General features: G+C 48.6%; 1 protein-coding gene across 2 annotated transcripts in view; it reads left to right on the top strand.

The window, feature by feature from the left end:
* Positions 1-9,007, top strand: part of LOC144798318 (uncharacterized) — a 28,575-nt gene extending 19,568 nt beyond the window's left edge. For both annotated transcript variants that reach the window (XM_078669130.1, XM_078669131.1), the window contains exon 3: positions 6,926-9,007. In XM_078669130.1, the coding sequence (XP_078525256.1) occupies positions 6,926-8,571 (1,646 nt within the window). In that variant the 3' untranslated portion in view covers positions 8,572-9,007. The remainder of the gene's footprint in view (positions 1-6,925) is intronic.
* Positions 9,008-22,314: the final 13,307 nt, after the last annotated feature.

Here is a 22,314-nt window from a genome sequence, read left to right as displayed (position 1 = left end):
TGACACTGATAACTGAGGCGCTGCCAGTCCAGAGCCTGAGACTGATAACTGAGGCGCTGCCAGTCCAGAGCCTGAGACTGATAACTGAGGCGCTGCCAGTCCAGAGCCTGAGACTGATAACTGAGGCGCTGCCAGTCTAGAGCCTAAGACTGATAAAAGAGTTGCTGCCAGTCTAGAGTCTGATACTGATAACTGAGGCGCTGCCAGTCTAGAGCCTGAGACTGATAAAAGAGTTGCTGCCAGTCCAGAGCCTGAGACTGATAAGTGTGGCGCTGCCAGTCTAGAGCCTGGTACTGATAACTGAGGCGCGGCCAGTCCAGAGTCTGAGACTGATAATTGAGGCGTTACCAGTCTAGAGAATAAGACTGATAACTGAGGTGCTGCCAGTCTAGAGCCTGAGACTGATAACTGAGGCGCGGCCAGTCCAGAGCCTGAGACTGATAATTGAGGCGTTACCAGTCTAGAGAATAAGACTGATAACTGAGGCGTTGCCAGTCTAGAGCCTGAGACTGATAACTGAGGTGCTGCCAGTCTAGAGCCTGACACTGATAACTGAGGCGCTGCCAGTCCAGAGCCTGAGACTGATAACTGAGGCGCTGCCAGTCCAGAGCCTGAGACTGATAACTGAGGCGCTGCCAGTCTAGAGCCTAAGACTGATAAAAGAGTTGCTGCCAGTCCAGAGCCTGAGACTGATAACTGTGGCGCTGCCAGTCTGGAGCCTGGTACTGATAACTGAGGCGCTGCCAGTCCAGAGCCTGAGATTGATAAAAGATGCGTTGCCAGTCTAGATCCTGAGACTGATAACTGAGGCGTTGCCAGTCTAGGGCCTGAGCTGAGACTGATAACTTAGGCACTGCCAGTCTAGAGCCTGAGACTGATCACTGAGGCGTTGCAAGTCTAGAGCCTAAGACTGATAAACCAAGGCGCTGCCAGTCCAGAGCCTGATACTGATAACTGAGGCGCTGCCAGTCTAGAGCCGTAGACTGATAACTGAGGCGCTGCCAGTCCACAGATTTATACTCATAACTGAGGCGCTGCCACTTCAGAGCCTGAGACTGATAAAAGAGGCGCTGCCAGTGCAGAGCCTGATACTCATAACTGAGGCGCTGCCAGTCTAGAGCCTGACACTTATAACTGAGGCACTGCCAGTTTAGAGCCTGATACTGATAACTGAGGCGTTGCCAGACTAGAGCCTAGTACTTATAATGGGGGCGCTGCCAGTCTAGAGACTGATAACTGAGGTGTTGCCAGTCTAGAGCCTGAGACTGATAACTGAGGCGTTGCCAGTCTAGAGCCTGAGACTGATAACTGAGGCGCTGCCAGGCTAGAACCTGACACTGATAACTGAGGCGCTGCCAGTCCAGAGCCTGATACTGAAAAATGAAGCACTGCCAGTCTAGAGCCGTCGACTGATAATGGGGATGCTGCCAGTCTAGAGACTGATAACTGAGGCGTTGCCAGTCTAGAGCCTGAGACTGATAACTGAGGCATTGCAAATCTAGAGCCTAAGACTGATAACTGAGGCGCTGCCAGTCTAGAGCCTGATACTGATAACTGATGCGCTGCAAGTCTGGACCCTGATACTGATAACTGAGGCACTGGCAATCAAGAGCCGTAGACTGATAACAGAGTCGCTGCCAGTCTAGATCCTGATACTGATAACCGAGGCGATGACAGTGTAGAGCCTGATACTGATAACTGAGGCGCTGCCAGTCTAGAGCCTGAGACTGATAACTGAGGCGCGGCCAGTCCGGAGCCTGAGACTCATAATTGAGGCTTTGCCAGTCTAGAGCCTGAGACTGATAACTGAGGCGCTGCCAGTCTAGAGCCTGACACTGAAAACTGAGGCGCTGCCAGTCCAGAGTCTGAGACTGATAAAATAGGCGCTGCCAGTCCAAAGCCTGATACTCATAATTAAGGTGCTGCCAGTCTAGAGCCTGAGACTGATAACTGGGGCGTTGCTAGTCTAGAGTCTGATACTGATAACTGAGGCGCTGTTAGTCTAAAGCCTGAGACTAATAACTGAGGCGCTGCCAGTCTAGAGTCTGAGACTAATAACTGAGGCGCTGCCAGTCTAGAGCCTGAGACTGATAACTGAGGCGCTGCCAGTCTAGAGCCTGAGACTGATAACTGAGGCGCTGCCAGTCTGGAGCCTGATACTGATAACTGAGGCGCTGCCAGTCTGGAGCCTGATACTGATAACTGAGGCGCTGCCAGTCCAGAGCCTGAGACTGATAACTGAGGTGCTGCCAGTCTAGAGCCTGATACTGATAACTGAGGCGTTGCCAGTCTAAAGCCTGATACTGATAACTAAGGCGCTGCCAGTCTAGAGCCTGAGACTGATAACGGAGGCACTGCCAGTCTGGAGCCAGATACTGATAACTGAGGCGCTGCCAGTCCATAGCCTGAGACTGATAACTGAGGTGCTGCCAGTCTAGAGCCTGATACTGATTACTGAGGCGTTGCTAGTCTAGAGTCTGATACTGATTACTGAGGTGCTGTTAGTCTAAAGCCTGAGACTGATAAATGAGGCGCTGTCAGTCTAGAGTCTGAGACTGATAACTGAGGCGCTGCCAGTCTAGAGCCTGAGACTGAAAACTGAGGCGCTACCAGTCTGGAGCCTGATACTGATAACTGAGGCGCTGCCAGTCCAGAGCCTGATACTGATAACTGAGGTGTTGCCAGTCTAGAGCCTGAGACTGATAACTGAGGCATTGCCAGTCTAGAGCCTGAGACTGATAACTGAGGCGCTGCCAGTCCAGAGCCTGAGACTGATAACAGAGGCGCTGCCAGTCTAGAGCCTGACACTGATAACTGAGGCGCTGCCAGTCTAGAGCCTGAGACTGATAATTGAGGCGTTACTAGTCTTGAGCCTGAGACTGATAACTGAGTCGCTGCCAGTCTAGAGCCTGACACTGAAAACTGAGGCGCTGCCAGTCCACAGATTTATACTCATAACTGAGGCGCTGCCACTTCAGAGCCTGAGACTAATAAAAGAGGCGCTGCCAGTCCAGAGCCTGATACTCATAACTGAGGCGCTGCCAGTCTAGAGCCTGACACTTATAACTGAGGCGCTGCCAGTCTAGAGCCTGATACTGATAACTGAGGCGTTGCCAGACTAGAGCCTAGTACTGATAATGGGGGCGCTGCCAGTCTAGAGACGGATAACTGAGGCGTTGCCAGTCTAGAGCCTGAGACTGATAACTGAGGCGTTGCCAGTCTAGAGCCTGAGACTGATAACTGAGGCGCTGCCAGGCTAGAACCTGACACTGATAATTGAGGCGCTGCCAGTCATGAGCCTGATACTGAAAAATGAAGCACTGCCAGTTTAGAGCCGTCGACTGATAATGGGGGTGCTGCCAGTCTAGAGACTGATAACTGAGGCGTTGCCAGTCTAGAGCCTGAGACTGATCACTGAGGCGCTGCCAGTCTAGAGCCTGAGATTGATAACTGAGGTGTTGCCAGTCTAGAGCCTGATACTGATAACTGAGGCGCTGCCAGTCTAGAGCCTGATACTGATAAAAGAGGCGCAGCCAGTCCAAAGCCTGATACTCATAATTAAGGTGCTGCCAGTCTAGAGCTTGAGACTGATAACTGAGGCGCTGCCAGTCTAGAGCCTGACACTGATAACTGAGGCGCTGCCAGTCTAGAGCCTGACACTTATAACTGAGGCGCTGCCAGTCTAGAACCCGAGACTGATAACTGAGGCGCTGCCAGTCCAGAGCCTGAGACTGATAAAAGAGGCGCTGCCAGTCCAAAGCCTGATACTCATAATTAAGGCGCTGCCAGTCTAGAGCCTGAGACTGATAACTGAGGCGCTGCCAGTCTAGAGCCTATTACTGATAACTGAGGCGCTGCCAGTCTAGAGCCTGATACTAATAACTGATGCGCTGCCAGTTTAGAACCTGACACTGATAAGTGAGGCGCTTGCAGTCTAGAGCCGTAGACTGATAACAGAGGCGCTGCCGGTCCAGAGACTGACACTGATAACTGAGGCGCTGCCAGTCCAGAGACTGATACTCATAAAGGATGCGCTGCCAATCCAGAGCCTGATACTGATAACAGAGGCGCTGCCAGTCTAGAGCCTGACACTGATAACTGAGGCGTTGCCAATCTAGAGCCTGACACTGATAACTGAGGCGCTGTCAGTCTAGAGCCTGATACTGAGAACTGAGGCGTTGCCAGTCTAAAGCCTGATACTGATAACTGAGGCACTGCCAGTCTGGAGCCTGAGACTGATAACTGAGGCGCTGCCAGTCTAGAGCCTGAGACTGATAACTGAGGCGCTGCCAGTCTAGAGCCTGATAATGATTACTGAGGCGTTGCCAGTCTAGAGCCTGATACTGATAACTGAGGTGCTGTTAGTCTAGAGCCTGAGGCTGAAAACTGAGGCGCTGCCAGTCTAGAGACTGATAACTGAGGCGCTGCCAGTCTAGAGCCTGAGACTGATAACTGAGGCGCTGCCAGTCTGGAGCCTGATACTGATAACTGAGGCGCTGCCAGACCAGAGCCTGAAACTCATAACTGAGGCGCTGCCAGTCCAGACCCTGAGACTGATAACTGAGGCGCTGCCAGTCTAGAGCTAGACACTGATAACTGAGGTGTTGCCAGTCTAGCGCCTGAGACTGATAACTGAGGCACTGCCAGTCTACATCCTGGGACTGATAACTGAGGCGCTGCCAGGCTAGAGCCTGACACTGATAACTGAGGCACTGCCAGTTCAGAGCCTGAAACTGATAACAGAGGCGCTGCCAGTCTAGAGCCTGACACTGATAACTGAAGCACTACCAGCCCAGAGACTGATACTGATAACTGAGGCGCTGCCAGTCCACAGCCTGAGACTGATAACTGAGGCACTGCCAGTCTAGAGCCTGACCCTGATAACTGACGCGCTGACAGTTTAGAGCCTGACACTGATAACTGAGGCGCTGCAAGTCTAGAGCCTGACACTGATAACTGAGGCGCTGCCAGTTTAGTGCCTGACACTGATAACTGAAGCGCTGCCAGTCCAGAGCCTGAGACTGATTACTGAGGCGCTGCCAGTCCAGAGACTGAGACTGATAACTGAAGCGCTACAAGTCCAGAGACTGATACTGATAACTGAGGTGCTGCCAGTCCAGAGACTGATACTGATAACTGAGGCGCTGCCAGTCCAGAGCCTGAGACTGATAACGGAGGCGCTGCCAGTCTAGAGCCTGACACTGATAACTGAGGCGCTGTCTGTCCAGAGTCAGATACTGAAAATTGAGGCGCTGTCAGCCCTCTGCAGGGGACGGATAACTGAGGTATTGTCTATCCAGAGCCTGACACTGATAACAAAAGTTCTGTTACTCTGGAGCCCAAAATTAAAACCTATAATAGTGGAGCCCAACTCAGGCTGAGGAAATGCTGACACCATAGTCCTTTGCTAATTGCCAGTGAGACCCAGCCCGTATGGCTTTGCCATTGCACCAGCCCTACTCTCAATGTGCAGCATCCAGACATGAAGGACTGCAGCTGTCTCAGTTCAGCGCCTTCCTTCGAAAGCCCAATACAGAGAACCGGGAAATGTGCTAGGTCGCAGCCCAACAAGAAGAATATATTTTCAGCGTTGTTAACCAGGTAATGATGAGGGAGAAGGTGATGGTATGTCTGTATAATACTGGTGCCTGGCGAGCTCTGCCTCCTTGGCAGGGGTAGAGTGTATTCTGGATTGACATTGCTACCCCTAGAGTAGTTTGAGGGCTGATACATGCTTACTTCACTCTGCAGTGGGACCTACTCTTTCCCCAGATGACTTGTCATAGTTAGAACCCAACGATTACCTTACAATTTCTGAAATGTTTGTGTGCATTTTGTTATGTTCACCAAATAGCAATGCCAGTATTTGAACTAACATCTTGCCCAGCCCATGTGAATTTCTGCTCTTCAGTATCGAGAATAACGTTGTTTATTGTAGTCTTTATAATAGTGACAGTGTGTTTTAATCTAGAGAAATACAGTACCAGATTATCCCTTATAGCGTGAGGACGCCTTGTTGGTAACGGGGGGCTCTATAAATTCTGTTTATATTACATTGCAATGAAAGCCACCATAGGTGATTGGACAACGGCTTCACTCCTTCCCTATGTTGAACTTAGAAAGACTTTAGAGTGGTTTTGAGGCTGAGAGGGTTGAGGCCTCGACTAGCATTCCCAGTGGGAGACGTCTTACCAATTTTAAAGATCCCAGCTATGCCAGCGGGGTTCATTTTGCCAAAAGTACTAACGCCAGTGCTGCTGTCAGACTGAACAGCAACTGGCCGTCCAGTTATCCATGATCTTGTAGCACCTGCTCAGCATTGGTGTTTGTTTTTCAGAAATAAAGTTGCCTATCGACGAGTCTTCTGTGTTGTTACATGGTAGAACATAGTCGTTAATGTGCAGTAAGAGTGAACTGGGCAAAGCGACTCCTGAAATATTTGTTTCCTTAAAAATTAATGCCACTGGGATGGAGCTCGAAAGATTCATACTCCTGTTACAGAAGTAGGCATTAGAAGCCTCTTAACTTCTTATCTGTTTGACTCTCGGAGTTGGTTGTAGAGGAAGATTTATCGCCATATGATGTGCACTGCAGTGGGGAGCAGAGAAAGGAACATGGTTTGCAGCCTTTAGCCCTATTTTATTGTTCAAGTGCTGTAATGTGATCCAGCAAGCGGAGGATTCGCTGATGGTTGTATTTTTCAAAGTTTCGAAATAATCAGATTTTTTAGTTTAGATTTGAAAAGTATATTCATGAGAGACTCTAGATTTGGTTTAATCAAGAGACGGAGAGACCATAGATTGCTAATGAATCACATGTTGTTAATTGGCAGAGGAGTGGCAAGCACAGTTCAATGTTATATGCTTAACTCTTGGGCTGCCTGATGCCTTAAACTAATATCTGGAACCTCTACTTCCTTCAACAGAGAATTTATCTGGTACCAAATCCGAGGGTCTGCAGCTACCCCATAGAGCAAGGAAGACCCACCAGGAGAACGAAAACCCCACGGAAGACAGACAGGTCAAGGAGATACCCTCAGAAGAAGACAGCCCAATGCCTCCCACATTTACAGACTGTGGGGAAAACTCGCTGGATCCTGGTGGCGTCCTTGTGCCGCAGAGCTGTCCCAGTATAGAGAAATCCCATAACTGCACCTTCTGTGAATCTAGTTTCACCCAACACTCACTTCTACTGAAACATCTAAAGACACACACAGAAGGCACTGCTATAGCCTGCAGTTACTGTGGCAAATGTTTCACTTCCACCCCGAGTCTAGTTACAGATGAGGGACTGCATGAGGGAGAGAGACGATACAAGTGTGTGGACTGTGTGAAAAACTTCACTCTGAGTACAGATCTGTTTGGTCTTCAGGGGAGCCGCACCCCGAAGAAGGTTTACGATTGTACAGAATGCGGCAAGCATTTTAAACATCCTTCATACCTGATATATCATCAGAGATCCCACACGGGTGAGAGACCGTTCCAGTGTACACAGTGCGAGAAATCCTACTCTCGAAAGTGGTATCTGTACAAACATCAGATGACGCATACTGGAGAGAGGCCGTACAAGTGCCCCGACTGTGAGAAAAGCTTCAGTCACCCCTCAACACTAAGAAGGCATCAGGATACGCATCCAACAGGGGAGATCTTCGAGTGTATGGAATGTGGAGAAAAGTTTTGGAGTGCAGCAAACTTGAATCGCCATCGGAGACGCCATGCTGAGGTGAAGCCACACCAGTGTACGGAGTGCGATAAAAGCTTCACTTGGAGCTCAGCTCTCCTGAGCCATCAGAAGGTTCATACCGGGGAGAAGCCTTTTCAGTGTATGGAGTGCCATAAAGGCTTCTCTTCCAAGGCAGATCTGGTCAAGCATCGAGTGATCCATACTGGAGAGAAGCCCTACGAATGCACCGACTGTGGGAGGCACTTCAGTCAGATGTCAACCCTGAGGGAGCATCAGAGGGCCCACACCGGGGTGAGGAAGTATCTGTGCACGCAGTGCCAGAAAAGCTTCACTCGCAGATCTGAACTGTACCGGCACCACCAGATCCACACTGGGGAGAAACCCTTCCAGTGCACGCAGTGCGCGAAGAGCTTCAACCAGAAGGCTGATCTCTGCAAGCACGAATGGATCCACACGAGGGAGAAGCCGTTTGAGTGCATGGAGTGTGGGAAGTGCTTTCGCCGGACATCACAACTAATTGATCACCAAAAATGCCACACTGGGGAGAGACCGTACCAATGTATGAAGTGCGATAAACGTTTTATTCACTCCTCAGACCTAAAACGGCACCAAAAAGTCCATGGTGGGGAGAAGCCTTTTGAGTGCACAGAATGTGGGAGTTACTTTAGGGAGGCATCAACCCTGAAGCAGCATCTGCGGTCTCATGGGGGAGGTCGACCATACTACTGCACCCAGTGTTTGAAGACCTTCACCCAGAGCTCGGATCTGATGAGACATCAGATGATCCACACGGGGGTGAAGCCCTATGAGTGCTCGGACTGCGGAAAGCGCTTCAATCGGGCAACAAACATGCGGACACATCAAGGATCGCACAGAAGATTATCGTAATGGAGGCACTGCACAACAAGGGACTGGGGATATTTTACGACCATGGATCGAATGTCATAGGTAGTTAATTCTCTAAAACACAAAATGTGGATGTTATTATTATCGGAAAGAACAGGCAAACACAAGCCAGAAGACCATAGAAGGCATGTACTTGCGGTTGCGTTAATGAGGACACACTCGTTCAATTGCACTGGCCGATATACTTTTTGATTAAGTATGCATGGTGAAACCTACCTGTAAGTAGCTCTCCTGTGTGCAGCCCAGCCTACTAAATAGAAGCTTTTGGTTGGCTGAATTTATATACACATACCAGTATTGAGAAGTGTGTATTTGAGACAAAAAATTGTGTATTTCCAGAACTCCAAATCTGATGTTTAGAGAAAATTGTTTGACTTTTTTTTCTGCCTTTCAAAACAGATAAATAAGTGAAAAATTATGTGGTGATGGGAAGAGTTATTACTAATAATATTGCCTTATTACCTTCTTGCCTGGGGCATTGCAGTTATGGCTGTTATGTATTACCCATGTAAACGCATTCTAAATAGACAAATTATTTTTTACATTACTGCTGTCGAATCTGCCTGATACACGGCGGTGATCACTGCTGGGGACCCTGTCTGATGCATGGAGATGATCACTGCTCGCGATCCTTCCTGCTGGCCGGAGGTGATCACTGCTTGCGATCCTTCCTGATGCATGGAGATGATCACTGCTCGCGATCCTTCCTGATGGACGGAGGTGATCACTGCTGGCGACCCTGCCGGATGCACGGAGGTGATCACTGCTCGCGATCCTTCCTGATGCATGGAGAGGATCACTGCTGGCGACCCTGCCTGATGCATGGAGGTGATCACTGCTGGCGACCCTGCCTGATGCATGGAGGTGATCACTGCTCACGATCCTTCCTGATGGACGGAGGTGATCACTGCTGGCGACCCTGCCTGATGCATGGAGGTGATCACTGCTCACGATCCTTCCTGATGGACGGAGGTGATCACTGCTCGCGACCCTGCCTGATGCAGGGAGGGGACCACTGCTGTCCACCCTGCCTGATGCACGGAGATGATCACTGCTGGTGACTCTGCCTGATGCATGGAGGTGATCACTGCTCGCGGTCCTGCCTGATGCAGGGAGGTGATCGCTGCTAGCGACCCTGCCTGATGCATGGAGGTGATCACTGCTGGCGACCCTGCCTGATGCATGGAGGTGATCACTGCTTGCGATCCCCCCTGATGCATTGAGGTGATTACTGCTCACGTCCCTGCCCGATGCACGGAGGTGATCACTGCTCGCGGTCCTGTCTGTTGCATGGAGGTGATCACTGCTCGCGGTCCTGTCTGTTGCATGGAAGTGATCACTGCTTGCGGTCCTGTCTGTTGCATGGAGGTGATCATTTCTGGTGACTCTGCCTGATGCACAGAGGTGCTCACTGCTGGCGACCCTGCCTTATGCATGGAGTTGATCACTGCTCGTGGCCCTGCCTGATGCACGGAGGTGACCACTGCTGTCCACCCTGCCTGATGCACAGAGGTGATCACTGCTGGTAATCCTGCATAGGGTCGCCATTGAGGTAATCTTGTCTGATGTGATCATTACTGCATTCCAGTACTAGTAGGTCGTTATGATTTTCATTGGACAAAAGTAGCTCTTATTACTGATAGGTTGGAGACACCTGACATACGGCTTATCCCAGTACCAAAACATGCTTAGGACTATAGAAGCAGCTTTGGGATGAAAAAAGGTTACCTTTCCTATTGAGGGGAAAAAACGAGTTCATCTCAGCAATCAAAGGTTTAATAAAGGTTTAAAGATGGCAGGGTAAGTGTATGCGTGTAAAACTCTGTAGTTAGTGATAGGACTGGGGCAGCAGTGCTCTTCATTTAAAGTACTGCAGAAAGCAAGGCTTATAAATGACTTCACATGATTGCATTGGAAGCGCTGTGGTCTGTGCTGCTGCTTGTGCAGAATCACAGCCACTTCCGTAGAGACTGGTGGGCTCGAATACTTGGACACACTTTGTTCTAGTTCCAGGCCATCAACCGTAACAGAAGTGAGCTGTGATATTTCACTATTAAACAAATGAGGGCTTCCTAAAGATTGGGAATAGGTTCAACTTAATAAACCAATTAAATAATGAATATATATGAAATATTACTACTAATGCGATGTGTTGACTTATATTTGTGCATTATTTCCCTGCTTCTTATTTTTTTAATAAATATGTGACTGGTGATGTTGGATTAATCGATTTGTCTTAAAAATCTGAATTGAGTAACTTAAATAAGAGGCGTCCAAGAAACTCCAGAAGTATTTCCTACAGTTTACAGATCTGTAGGCGCAGAACACACTCTGAAGAGTGGCCTGCAGTGCTGTCTACTACCTTCCACATGTCCACCGGTCCTAGGTCGACACGGTCCTGCGATCTTTCCCCTTGCCCACCAGTCCTCAGCAGACCGGGTCCTGCAATCCTTCCACATTTCCACCGGTCCTCAGGAGACAGGGTCCTACGATCCTTCCCCATGTTCACCGGTCCTCAGCAGACCGGGTCCTACGATCCTTCCCCATGTCCACCGGTCCTCAGCAGACAGGGTCCTACGATCCTTCCCCATGTCCACCGGTCCTCAGCAGACCGGGTCCTACAATCCTTCCCCATGTCCACCGGTCCTAGGTTGACACGGTCCTGCGATCTTTCCCCATGTCCACTGGTCCTAGGTCGACACGGTCCTGCGATCTTTCCCCTTGCCCACCGGTCCTCAGCAGACGGGGTCCTGCGATCTTTCCCCTTGCCCACCGGTCCTCAGCAGACCGGGTCCTGCAATCCTTCCGCATGTTCACCGGTCCTACGTTGACACAGTCCTGCGATCCTTCCACATGTCCACTTGTCCTCTGTGGGCAGGGTCCTACGATCCTTCCCCACGTCCACCGGTCCTCAGTAGGCAGGGTCCTACGATCCTTCCCCAAGTCCACCGGTCCTCAGTAGGCAGGGTCCTACGATCCTTCCCCACGTCCACTTGTCCTCCGTGGGCAGGGTCCTGCCATCCTTCCACATGTCCACCAGTCCTCAGCAGACAGGGTCCTACAATCCTTCCACATGTCCACCGGTCCTCAGCAGACAGGGTCCTGCGATCCTTCCACATGTCCACCGGTCCTCAGCGTGCAGGGTCCTACAATCCTTCCCCATGTCCACCAGTCCTCAGCGGGCAGGGTCCTACAATCCTTCCACATGTCCACCGGTCCTCAGCAGACAGGGTCCTGCGATCCTTCCACATGTCCACCGGTCCTCAGCGTGCAGGGTCCTACAATCCTTCCCCATGTCCACCAGTCCTCAGCGGGCAGGGTCCTACAATCCTTCCACATGTCCACCGGTCCTCAGCGGGCAGGGTCCTGCGATCCTTCCACATGTCCACCGGTCCTCAGCGGACAGGGTCCTACAATCCTTCAACATGTCCACCAGTCCTCAGCGGGCAGGGTCCTGCCATCCTTCCGCAAGTCCACCGGTCCTCAGCAGACAGGGTCCTGTGATCCTTCCACATGTCCACCGGTGCTCAGCGGGCAGGATCCTACGATCCTTCCACATGTCCACCCGTCCTCCGTGGGCAGGGTCCTGCCATCCTTCCACATGTCCACCAGTCCTCTGCGGACAGGATCCTACGATCCTTCCACATGTCCACCCGTCCTCCGTGGGCAGGGTCCTGCCATCCTTCCACATGTCCACCAGTCCTCAGCAGACAGGGTCCTGCGATCCTTCCACATGTCCACCAGTCCTCAACGGGCAGGGTCCAACAATCCTTCCCCATGTCCACCATTCCTCAGCGGGCAGGGTCCAACAATCCTTCCACATGTCCACCGGTCCTCAGCGGACAGGGTCCTACAATCCTTTCACATGTCCACCGGTCCTCAGCGGGCAGGGTCCTGCGATCCTTCCACATGTCCACCGGTCCTCAGCGGACAGGGTCCTACAATCCTTCCACATGTCCACCGGTCCTCAGCGGGCAGGGTCCTGCCATCCTTCCGCAAGTCCACCGGTCCTCAGCGGGCAAGGTCCTGCCATCCTTCCACATGTCCATCAGTCCTCAACGGGCAGGGTCCAACAATCCTTCCCCATGTCTACCAGTCCTCTGTGGGTAGGGTCCTGCGATCCTTCTACATGTCCACCGGTCCTCAGCGGGCAGGGTCCTGCCATCCTTCCGCATGTCCACCGGTCCTCAGCGGGCAGAGTCCAGCTATCCTTCCACATGTCCACTGGTCTTCAGCAGGCAGGGTCTTGCTATCCTTCCAGATGTCCACCGGTCCTTAGCAGACATGGTCCTACAATCTTTCCCCACGTCCACCGTCCTCAGTGAGCAGGGTCCTGCGATCCTTCCCCATGTCCACTTGTCCTCCGTGGGCGGGGTCCAACAATCCTTCCCCATGTTCACCAGTCCTCAGCGGGCAGGGTCCTGTGATCCTTCCACATGTCCACCAGTCCTTAGCGGGTAGGGTCCTGCGATCCTTCTACATGTCCACTTGTCCTCTGTGGGCAGGGTCCTGCCATCCTTCCACATGTCCACCGGTCCTTAGCGGGCAGGGTCCTGCGATCCTTTCACATGTCCACCAGTCCTCAACGGGCAGGGTCCAACAATCCTTCCACATGTCCACCGGTCCTTACTGGGCAGGGTCTTGCTATCCTTCCAGATGTCCACCAGTCCTCAGCAGACCGGGTCCTACGATCCTTCCACCTGCCCTCAGATCCTTCCAGATGTCCACCGGTCCTCAGCGGGCAGGGTCCTCCAATCCTTCCCCATGTCCACCGGTCCTCAACAGACAGGGTCCTGTGATCCTTCCACATGTCCACCGGTGCTCAGCGGGCAGGATCCTACGATCCTTCCACATGTCCACCCGTCCTCCGTGGGCAGGGTCCTGCCATCCTTCCACATGTCCACCAGTCCTCTGCGGACAGGATCCTACGATCCTTCCACATGTCCACCCGTCCTCCGTGGGCAGGGTCCTGCCATCCTTCCACATGTCCACCAGTCCTCAGCAGACAGGGTCCTGCGATCCTTCCACATGTCCACCAGTCCTCAACGGGCAGGGTCCAACAATCCTTCCCCATGTCCACCAGTCCTCAGCGGGCAGGGTCCAACAATCCTTCCACATGTCCACCGGTCCTCAGCGGACAGGGTCCTACAATCCTTTCACATGTCCACCGGTCCTCAGCGGGCAGGGTCCTGCGATCCTTCCACATGTCCACCGGTCCTCAGCGGACAGGGTCCTACAATCCTTCCACATGTCCACCGGTCCTCAGCGGGCAGGGTCCTGCCATCCTTCCGCAAGTCCACCGGTCCTCAGCGGACAGGGTCCTACAATCCTTCCACATGTCCACCGGTGCTCAGCGGGCAGGATCCTACGATCCTTCCACATGTCCACCAGTCCTCCACAGGCAGGGTCCTGCCATCCTTCCGCATGTCCACCGATCCTCAGCGGGCAAGGTCCTGCCATCCTTCCACATGTCCATCAGTCCTCAACGGGCAGGGTCCAACAATCCTTCCCCATGTCTACCAGTCCTCTGTGGGTAGGGTCCTGCGATCCTTCTACATGTCCACCGGTCCTCAGCGGGCAGGGTCCTGCCATCCTTCCGCATGTCCACCGGTCCTCAGCGGGCAGAGTCCAGCTATCCTTCCACATGTCCACTGGTCTTCAGCAGGCAGGGTCTTGCTATCCTTCCAGATGTCCACCGGTCCTTAGCAGACATGGTCCTACAATCTTTCCCCACGTCCACCGTCCTCAGTGAGCAGGGTCCTGCGATCCTTCCCCATGTCCACTTGTCCTCCGTGGGCGGGGTCCAACAATCCTTCCCCATGTTCACCAGTCCTCAGCGGGCAGGGTCCTGTGATCCTTCCACATGTCCACCAGTCCTTAGCGGGTAGGGTCCTGCGATCCTTCTACATGTCCACTTGTCCTCTGTGGGCAGGGTCCTGCCATCCTTCCACATGTCCACCGGTCCTTAGCGGGCAGGGTCCTGCGATCCTTTCACATGTCCACCAGTCCTCAACGGGCAGGGTCCAACAATCCTTCCACATGTCCACCGGTCCTTACTGGGCAGGGTCTTGCTATCCTTCCAGATGTCCACCAGTCCTCAGCAGACCGGGTCCTACGATCCTTCCACCTGCCCTCAGATCCTTCCAGATGTCCACCGGTCCTCAGCGGGCAGGGTCCTCCAATCCTTCCCCATGTCCACCGGTCCTCAACAGATAGGGTCCTACAATCCTTACACATATCCACCTGTCCTTCGGTCGCAGTGCCCTGCGATCCTTCCAGATGTCCACCTGCCCTCAGCAGAAGGGTCCTGTGATTCTTGAGTGCGGTGTTGTAGCCTCTATGAATGATTTCAAACTTGAGACCCAGGCCCTATGTCTGTCAAAGTGAGTCAGTTCTAAGCTGTAACACTAACTGAAAACACCTAGAATCTGTGAAGAGGACACTTCCTGCTGAGTAAACTAACCATGAAATGCTTATCGTGAATGAATTCATACGTACAGCAGCTTCCGTCGCCCCACTGAAGCTGTGATTGCATTGTGCCATCTTCTTGCCTCCTTTTGGTTGATGCCAACCTCTGCTTCTTCTCTCCCAGAGTCCTAGTACACTGCCACTCCCAGTGCAAGAATTGTCAGTTCATTCTGCACACACCTAACCAGCTGCGGTGATGTTTATTCCCAGGCCATTTCCCACTGCAGTGCTAGTCTGTTGCAACACTTGTCTGACATCACAGTGTAGGCACCCGGAGAGCTGCTGGAAGGACACAGATCGGTGCAAAACTGAAGACTTCTGTTTAGAAGTGGTTTATTGGTAGGGCTAAGTTTGCACCTGCCACTATTAATAAATCCACTAAGACAGTATAGAGTCCAGTTAAGGTCTCAGTAAATTAGCTTGTTGCTCAACCTTGGTAGCTGACCACGAGCAGTCAGGCCTAACTTACGAGACAGGAGGATAAAGCATTTAAAACTCCAAAACTTGAAATAAGTAAGACACAACACACGATAAAATTCCCACACTAATTAATAAAAATAGGAAATATTTCTATGAGCAAATAGACACCAAAATGACAAAAATCAAATGTAGGGTACTGGAGATAGGAATTTTTAAAGATTAACCACTGTATAGTGCTTATTCGGAGCAGGTTCGCCGCCTTAACTTTTCTCGAGGCCCTGATTAAATCCTGGAAGTTCGGAGCCTTCAGTTGTAGTGTAGTTCCTATTATCCCAATAGGCTCTGCGCATTGGAATAATACCTTCAATAGTAAAGGCCTAGACCAGACGTTAACTAGGTCTACTACTGACGATATTAGACTTAAAGTTTTGGGTTTGCCAGCTAGCTCAGAGTTCACTAGAAACTTTCTCGAATGTTCAGGAAGGAATTAACTTCCCTGATTAGACAAGAAGGGATTTAGTTTCTGACAACCATAGAACATGACAACTTTGCTCTCCCCTAATCAAGAGTGTATCTCGAGAGTCGTGTGAACAAAAGGCAATTTATTTTACTCAGTCAGTACGTGCATTCTTAGTCTCATCAGAATGTAGAGAAAAGGAAGAGACGGGCGTGTTCAATAAAAAGGTGTTATTTATTGATCAGTCTCTTTTCTCATACAAGAGAAATGGATCGATATTATTGCAATACTTATAGTTAAGTAAAGTGCATACATTAAAAGCAGAAGTATAAAATAATACTGTAAAAACATTGATATGGTTTCTAAGCCATAAGATGTTTTAAAATGAATAAAATATATTATATACACATATACATTTGACTAAACGTACTCAACTGGTGTTTCTAAATACGCCTACCCCGTGTACCTGACCTAAGCCTAATACGTGGGCGGGAATAGAAAGTTACAGTTTAAGTTAAGTTTGTTTTTGCCAAGTGAATAACTAAAGAATTCTCTGCGAGGGGTTATTCAGTTCTGTACCTGGAATTAAGGATGAATGAGGGATGGTATCTCTCTCTCTGGTCTCGATATTCCAGGCTGCCTGCGAGGGCTACCCGGAAGCGCCGGTGCTGGATCTCTCGGCAGGAGAAAGCAGCGCGTCTCGTTCTCAGCGCGTCAGGAAGGCGGGGCTGTGCCAGCGGGGTCTGCTCTGCTCTGGGCTTCGGCAAGTATGGCTGCTCCATCTCGTCACCACCGCGTGTGTTTGCATAGGGCAATATCGGTAATATTTATACCTTTAAGGTGCCGAGATTGACGTAAGGATGGACATAGATACGTCAATAAGGATGTCATACGACTTGCTCGTTAGCACATTCTTTTGCTGAAGTTCTCGGTGAAATCAAAACAATGGCCGCAGGGTTTTGCCCAGGTTGTCATAGGTTTGATTTGTTATGAGAACTCCGTATGCCTTATCAGGGGCTGGAGGAATATCGCTTGTCTAATTAGATCGCAAGCGTTATGACCTAATCAGATAACACGTTCCTGTGCCGTAGTGTGACTGCGTCAGATAACGGTATCTGCATCATGGGGGTTTTCTGCCTCATGGGCTGACTGCTAGTTAACTTGTTGGTTTGTTTAACCAGAATAGGGTCAGGAATAGGGGGATCGATTCAGAACCTATAGGAATACATCACACCCACTCCACGCTAACTATGGACATATTTACTAATCTATGCATAGTAAAACATACTATAGAGTATAGTGTATACCTTACCACCCCAAAATACATAATACATAAATGCATTTTGAAATTTTTCAAATATACGGAAGAAATTGCAATCATATGTATTGTATGCACTCAAGCTGTAGAATAATGCCAAAGTAATCACGCATTTGTATACATTATTGCTATTTGGTATATGAGAATCTACACATGAAATGGCTCTTAATACAGAAAAAAAGTTCGAGACCATTCCATCACACAATAAAATATTTATGAACATACCAGCGGGCAGCTAATGTCTATAACCTATCTAAAATTTAGAAACCTTAGTTCTCTAAGAATAGTTCTTACTTTAAGCAGAAGATAGTGTCCCGAAAAATATGCAAAAATATTTTGGGGCTGCTGAAAAATTGCTGTCCGTGAACTGGAGGTAAAATTGTTCATGTGACTTTATTTTTAAAGTTGAAGGCCGAATTCAGGGAACGCCGTGTGCGAGCTTGCTCAAAAGTCTCTATTTCTGCTCTGGTGAGAACATCATATCATTTAGGCTTTCGAAAAAGCTGTCAACAGCTTCCTGGGAAAGTTCCACTAACTCGGAAAAAGGTGTAACCATGCATTCGTGCGCATGATTGTCTCCATTGACATTCTGATTCGCATTGCTGACAGAAGGTCGTACCTGTTCGATGCTGCTTTCATCTTGAACTTCACTACCCCTTAATCGTAGTGGTGAAGCTTCCACGAATGCCGTCATCAGGATTGGTAGCCTTTGAGGGCAGCACAAAGCGTGAACCTTGATCGGGCTCAACAATGTTTCTGCATCCATTGGCGCATCCGATTGTAGCGTCAGACAGGTGTCTAACACGCATTCTTCTCCGCATAGCAGACACCTTAATACAGGTAAAACACATCTTTGCCACATTGGTCGAAATGATAGAAACCAAGTAATGTTCAGGTCTCTAAGCCGGGAGAGTCCCAGGATTTTTGATATCCGGTCCCGGTATCCAATGGCTAGGATTGTTTCTTCCCTTGTCGCAAGAGTTTGGTCTGTGACATGGGTTGCCATAACGAAAAATAAGGACCAAGAATAGGATTCCTGCAATTAGTCCCAAGATCAGGGGAAGTCCGCCAAAAATCGAATGGACGAAATCTGGAAAAATACCCAGTATGGCTTTGAATGGTGTTAATGCCATCGAAAATACTTTCTTAAATACCTTTGAGACCCCATTGGTATCAGAAATATTTAAGATTTCATTCAGGATTTCTGCGAAATGTATGGGGGAATTAGTTGATAACAATGAATGTATCTCTGCAGTCGTCCTTGCGACTTGTAGATCATACGTTTCTTTTGATGACGTGAGCCTTGTAGGCGTCTGAAGAAGCACTGTTTTCATTCTGCTTAAAGTATCTATTCGAATAGAAGTAATTTTCAAGTTGGGCCATGCCCTTGCCTCCCTGTCTGGAAAGGAGCTGGGGAACAATGAGCGTCCACAGCACTTGACCTTCGCAGTCGTAGTTACGAGATAAGGAGTCCCGGGCATAAGACTACAACATCTGCGATCTACAATTAGAATGTAACTCCCATTATAGAGTCTTTGAAAGAATGGTTCAATCTCTGTTGCAGGTGCGCCTTGCTGGTGACATGAAAGGTTGTATGAATTCCCTTCACAGGCTCCATGCAAACTAATTCCGTTACACAGAAGCGTGCCGCTTAGTGACATCGCACAATTATTGCCACTAAGAAACACTTTCTGTCCTTTATTACTGACACATGCATGTGAATAGGGCAGGTTCCATGTTGTTTTGATGTACCCCTTTCCCAATTTCTCGTACATGCCAGCCTGTATATATTTTTGGCAGTATTGAAACCTGAAGGTTGAGATTGGAATATTTATTATCCCATGTATTATCCATTCACTGACAGGTCGTTCTGACATTGTCACTGGTAATCTTTCGAGTTTTTCAATGCTCAAGATTGTATAATCAGCACCCTTTTGTGCCATACTGATTTGTCTATCAGTAAGGTTAAAGATTTGGAATAGTGACGTTGTGTTGATTAAACGCCAAGGCACATAGCCTGAACGTAGATTTTGTAACTTCCAGCCTAGCTGTACAATAGAACGCAATTGAGACTGACCGTGTTGCAATAACAGTAAGTCTTGCGATAATATGTCGATTGCTGAAGACACAATGCTGTCCAAAGAAAAAATTCTGGAGGACAGAGTCATTAACCCATTGTCCACTACAGAAAGTGATTTTTCCAAATTAATACGGTCAATTTCCCGTATTCTCTCTGCTGTTTCAATTTGAGTAACCTTCCAGGCCTCATTGTATGCTGCATATACAGAGGCTGCTATGAAACGTTTTTGACGCTGTTTGCGCGGTCCCATAATGAAATCACGCAAGTCAGCACCATCAGTAAGTAAAGTTAGGTGTTGCTTAATTTCTGTCAGTGTGGAAGTTTGTAGCCACTGAAGGCATAATTTGCCCACACTGTAGGTGGTTATTATCCCTGGGTGATGTCTTTGGGGATATCTAGGGTCTGGCCTGGTCATTTTGAACCCCTGTGTTTTGTTCAGGAATCTGTCTTGACAGTTATTAGTATCTGTGGGCCAGATCAACCACTGTTTCCAATCTGGATGTGTTCTGTTTTGGTTTAATACATAATTTACGTCTACAGAGCTATTGCTGTACATTGTTGGTTTTGGAATAGACGGTTTATTTAAGTCTTTAATTTTGGCTAGGCCAAGACAGGTAGTTTGTTGAACAGTGTCATTTAAAAATATCATTTGTTCTGGGATCATGCAGGCTCTAAACAAAGATTCTATACCCTGTACTTGCCATTCTTTTGTACCCCAAACACTTTTCAATTCCACATTTTTGTCCCAATAATCAAAACCAAAAGTATTCATTTGTTCAAAAAATGAGTCCGAATATATCAATTTTGTGTTTGTTATCATGGTCTTAGTTCCTGTCTTGTTTGACAATTTGAAATAAAATGCTTCAGCATTACTTATGTTAAAACCTGAAAAGTATGAATATTTGTCATAGAAGGTTCTTGAGCTTCCTTTTGGAGGGGTTGCACAATGTTCCCATTGATTATAATTTAAAACATTTCTAGGTTGTGCAGATCTATGTAGAAAATGGTTACCATAGTGGTTATAACAGTACATACTATCATAATTTGTAGAACCCTGCAAATAATCATGTTTGGTAAATTTAGCAGACATTACTAAGTCAGACATCATATTATTAATGCTTTCGAAGTCCCAATCATCAGCAAATGAGCTTGGTTTTGCAAAGTCACTCAATGAGATCTTAATTTGGTGTGGATATTTCAGGATTTCGACCGGACCATAAATTTCATAGTCAGTGTTGTCCCAGGCTACCCCACCCGGTATCGGATTGGCTGTGAAGTTGACTGAAGAAAGTTCTCTTTTCTCGACGTGTGACGATGTGTGTGGTTTGAGGATCAAGTTGATTTTCTTGACTTGCTGTGTCCATTTTAGCATATTTTCCCTCAATGAAGCGTCCCAAAGTAAGTACCATGATGAGCCAAAGTATGAGGATAAATGCACCAAAACCCACCCAAAATTCGATCCATGGAGAAATCAGATATGTTTCTTTCAGTTGTTTCAAAAGTTCTTTAGCTTTATCTTTAAAGGTTTTTGATGATGTCTGTGTCTTTGATTCACTGAAGCCTTCAGAGGAATCATCGAAGTTTATGAAGTAGCCGGATGCAGTTCTGTCAATTGTTCCAATTGCTTCAGGATTACTGTTTCCTGCATTTTCGCTTGGTACTTCATTGAAGATTGGTGTGTCTCTGCCAAAAGTTTTTATTTGGGTTTTCAGAGGTCTGAGTTCTATTGCATTGTTGCATAGTCCTTGTTGTTCTTCTGTAGGCGTTTCGAATGTGATGAGCCTCTTCGTTAGGACCTCTGTACTGGTAGCAAACCTTGGTGTTCGGCTACTTATTGGGAGTCCACTTGGCCTACTGTTTGTTATCGGCCACATGATTGTGGTTTTACCAGGTCGATGGATACAACTCGGTTCTCCTTTTTACCAGCAAGTGGCGGTAGTACAACAGATCTTGTCCCGTTGATAGACAAGACAGGAACTGCTTTTCTGTAAGAAGGCCCAAATTCCTTCTTTACCGCGATCTTTTCCCTGACTAGATCCCCGACTTTTGGAATCCAGACAGGTCTTGCTGGGACAGGTGGTGGTTCTTCAGTGGTTGTTGGCTGTTGTTTCAACTTTATGTTGCTCAGGTCTTTTCTTGTTTTGTTTAAGTCCTGCAAAATAGCCAAACGGTCTTTGATATCAAAGCTTTTTTCTTTCACCACTGAAGTCTGACTATCAATGTCAGAGATCAACACCCTAGTTCCAAATAATAATTCGTACGCACTGAATCCCTTCAGAGAATTTCTTGGCAAGTTATTTAGACTACGTTGGACACTTATTAAATGTTTGACCCACCCAGCTCCCGAACCTAATACCTTTGCCTTTATAGATTGCTTTATGTCACGTTTTTTTCTTTCAACAATTCCGTTCCCCTCAGGGTGAAATGGACAAGAGTACCGCAATGCCACGCCCATGCTGACCATGGCCTCCTTATAAGCTCTAGAGCTAAAAGCAGGACCGTGGTCCGAATGCAGCATGCCAATTGCGTATGTGCCGATAAAGACTCGCAAATCTTTTATAACAGTTCTGGCGTCAGCCGTTCGCTGGGGCCACATCCATATGAATCTCGTGCATGAATCCACTGCGACCAAGATATATTTATAGTTACCGTCCCTTTGTAAGGGACCGCAGTGATCTAGATAAACACAGGCTAATGGTTTATCCGAGATTAGAAGGGGCGTCTGAGCTGGACGTCTCACCGTTGATACTTTCATTTTTTGACATATTTCACATTCTAGAACATAGTTCCTTGTTTGTCTTCTCATTTGTGGCCACCAGTATCTATGTTTTAATAATGATACTGTGGCTGGGACGCCAGCATGGATGGAAGCAAGCCCTTCGTGTGCCGCTATTATTAGTCCTAACCTATGTTCCATGTTTGGAATTGCCCTATCCCCCACTCCAGGGATTCGAGCAAAAGGAACATTGTTTGCATCAGTTA

Source organism: Lissotriton helveticus, chromosome 12 (genome assembly GCF_964261635.1).
Source record: "Lissotriton helveticus chromosome 12, aLisHel1.1, whole genome shotgun sequence".
Taxonomy (NCBI): Eukaryota; Metazoa; Chordata; class Amphibia; order Caudata; family Salamandridae; genus Lissotriton; species Lissotriton helveticus.
Note: the sequence above shows the minus strand (reverse complement) of the source record. Positions and strands in the feature narration are given on the sequence as shown.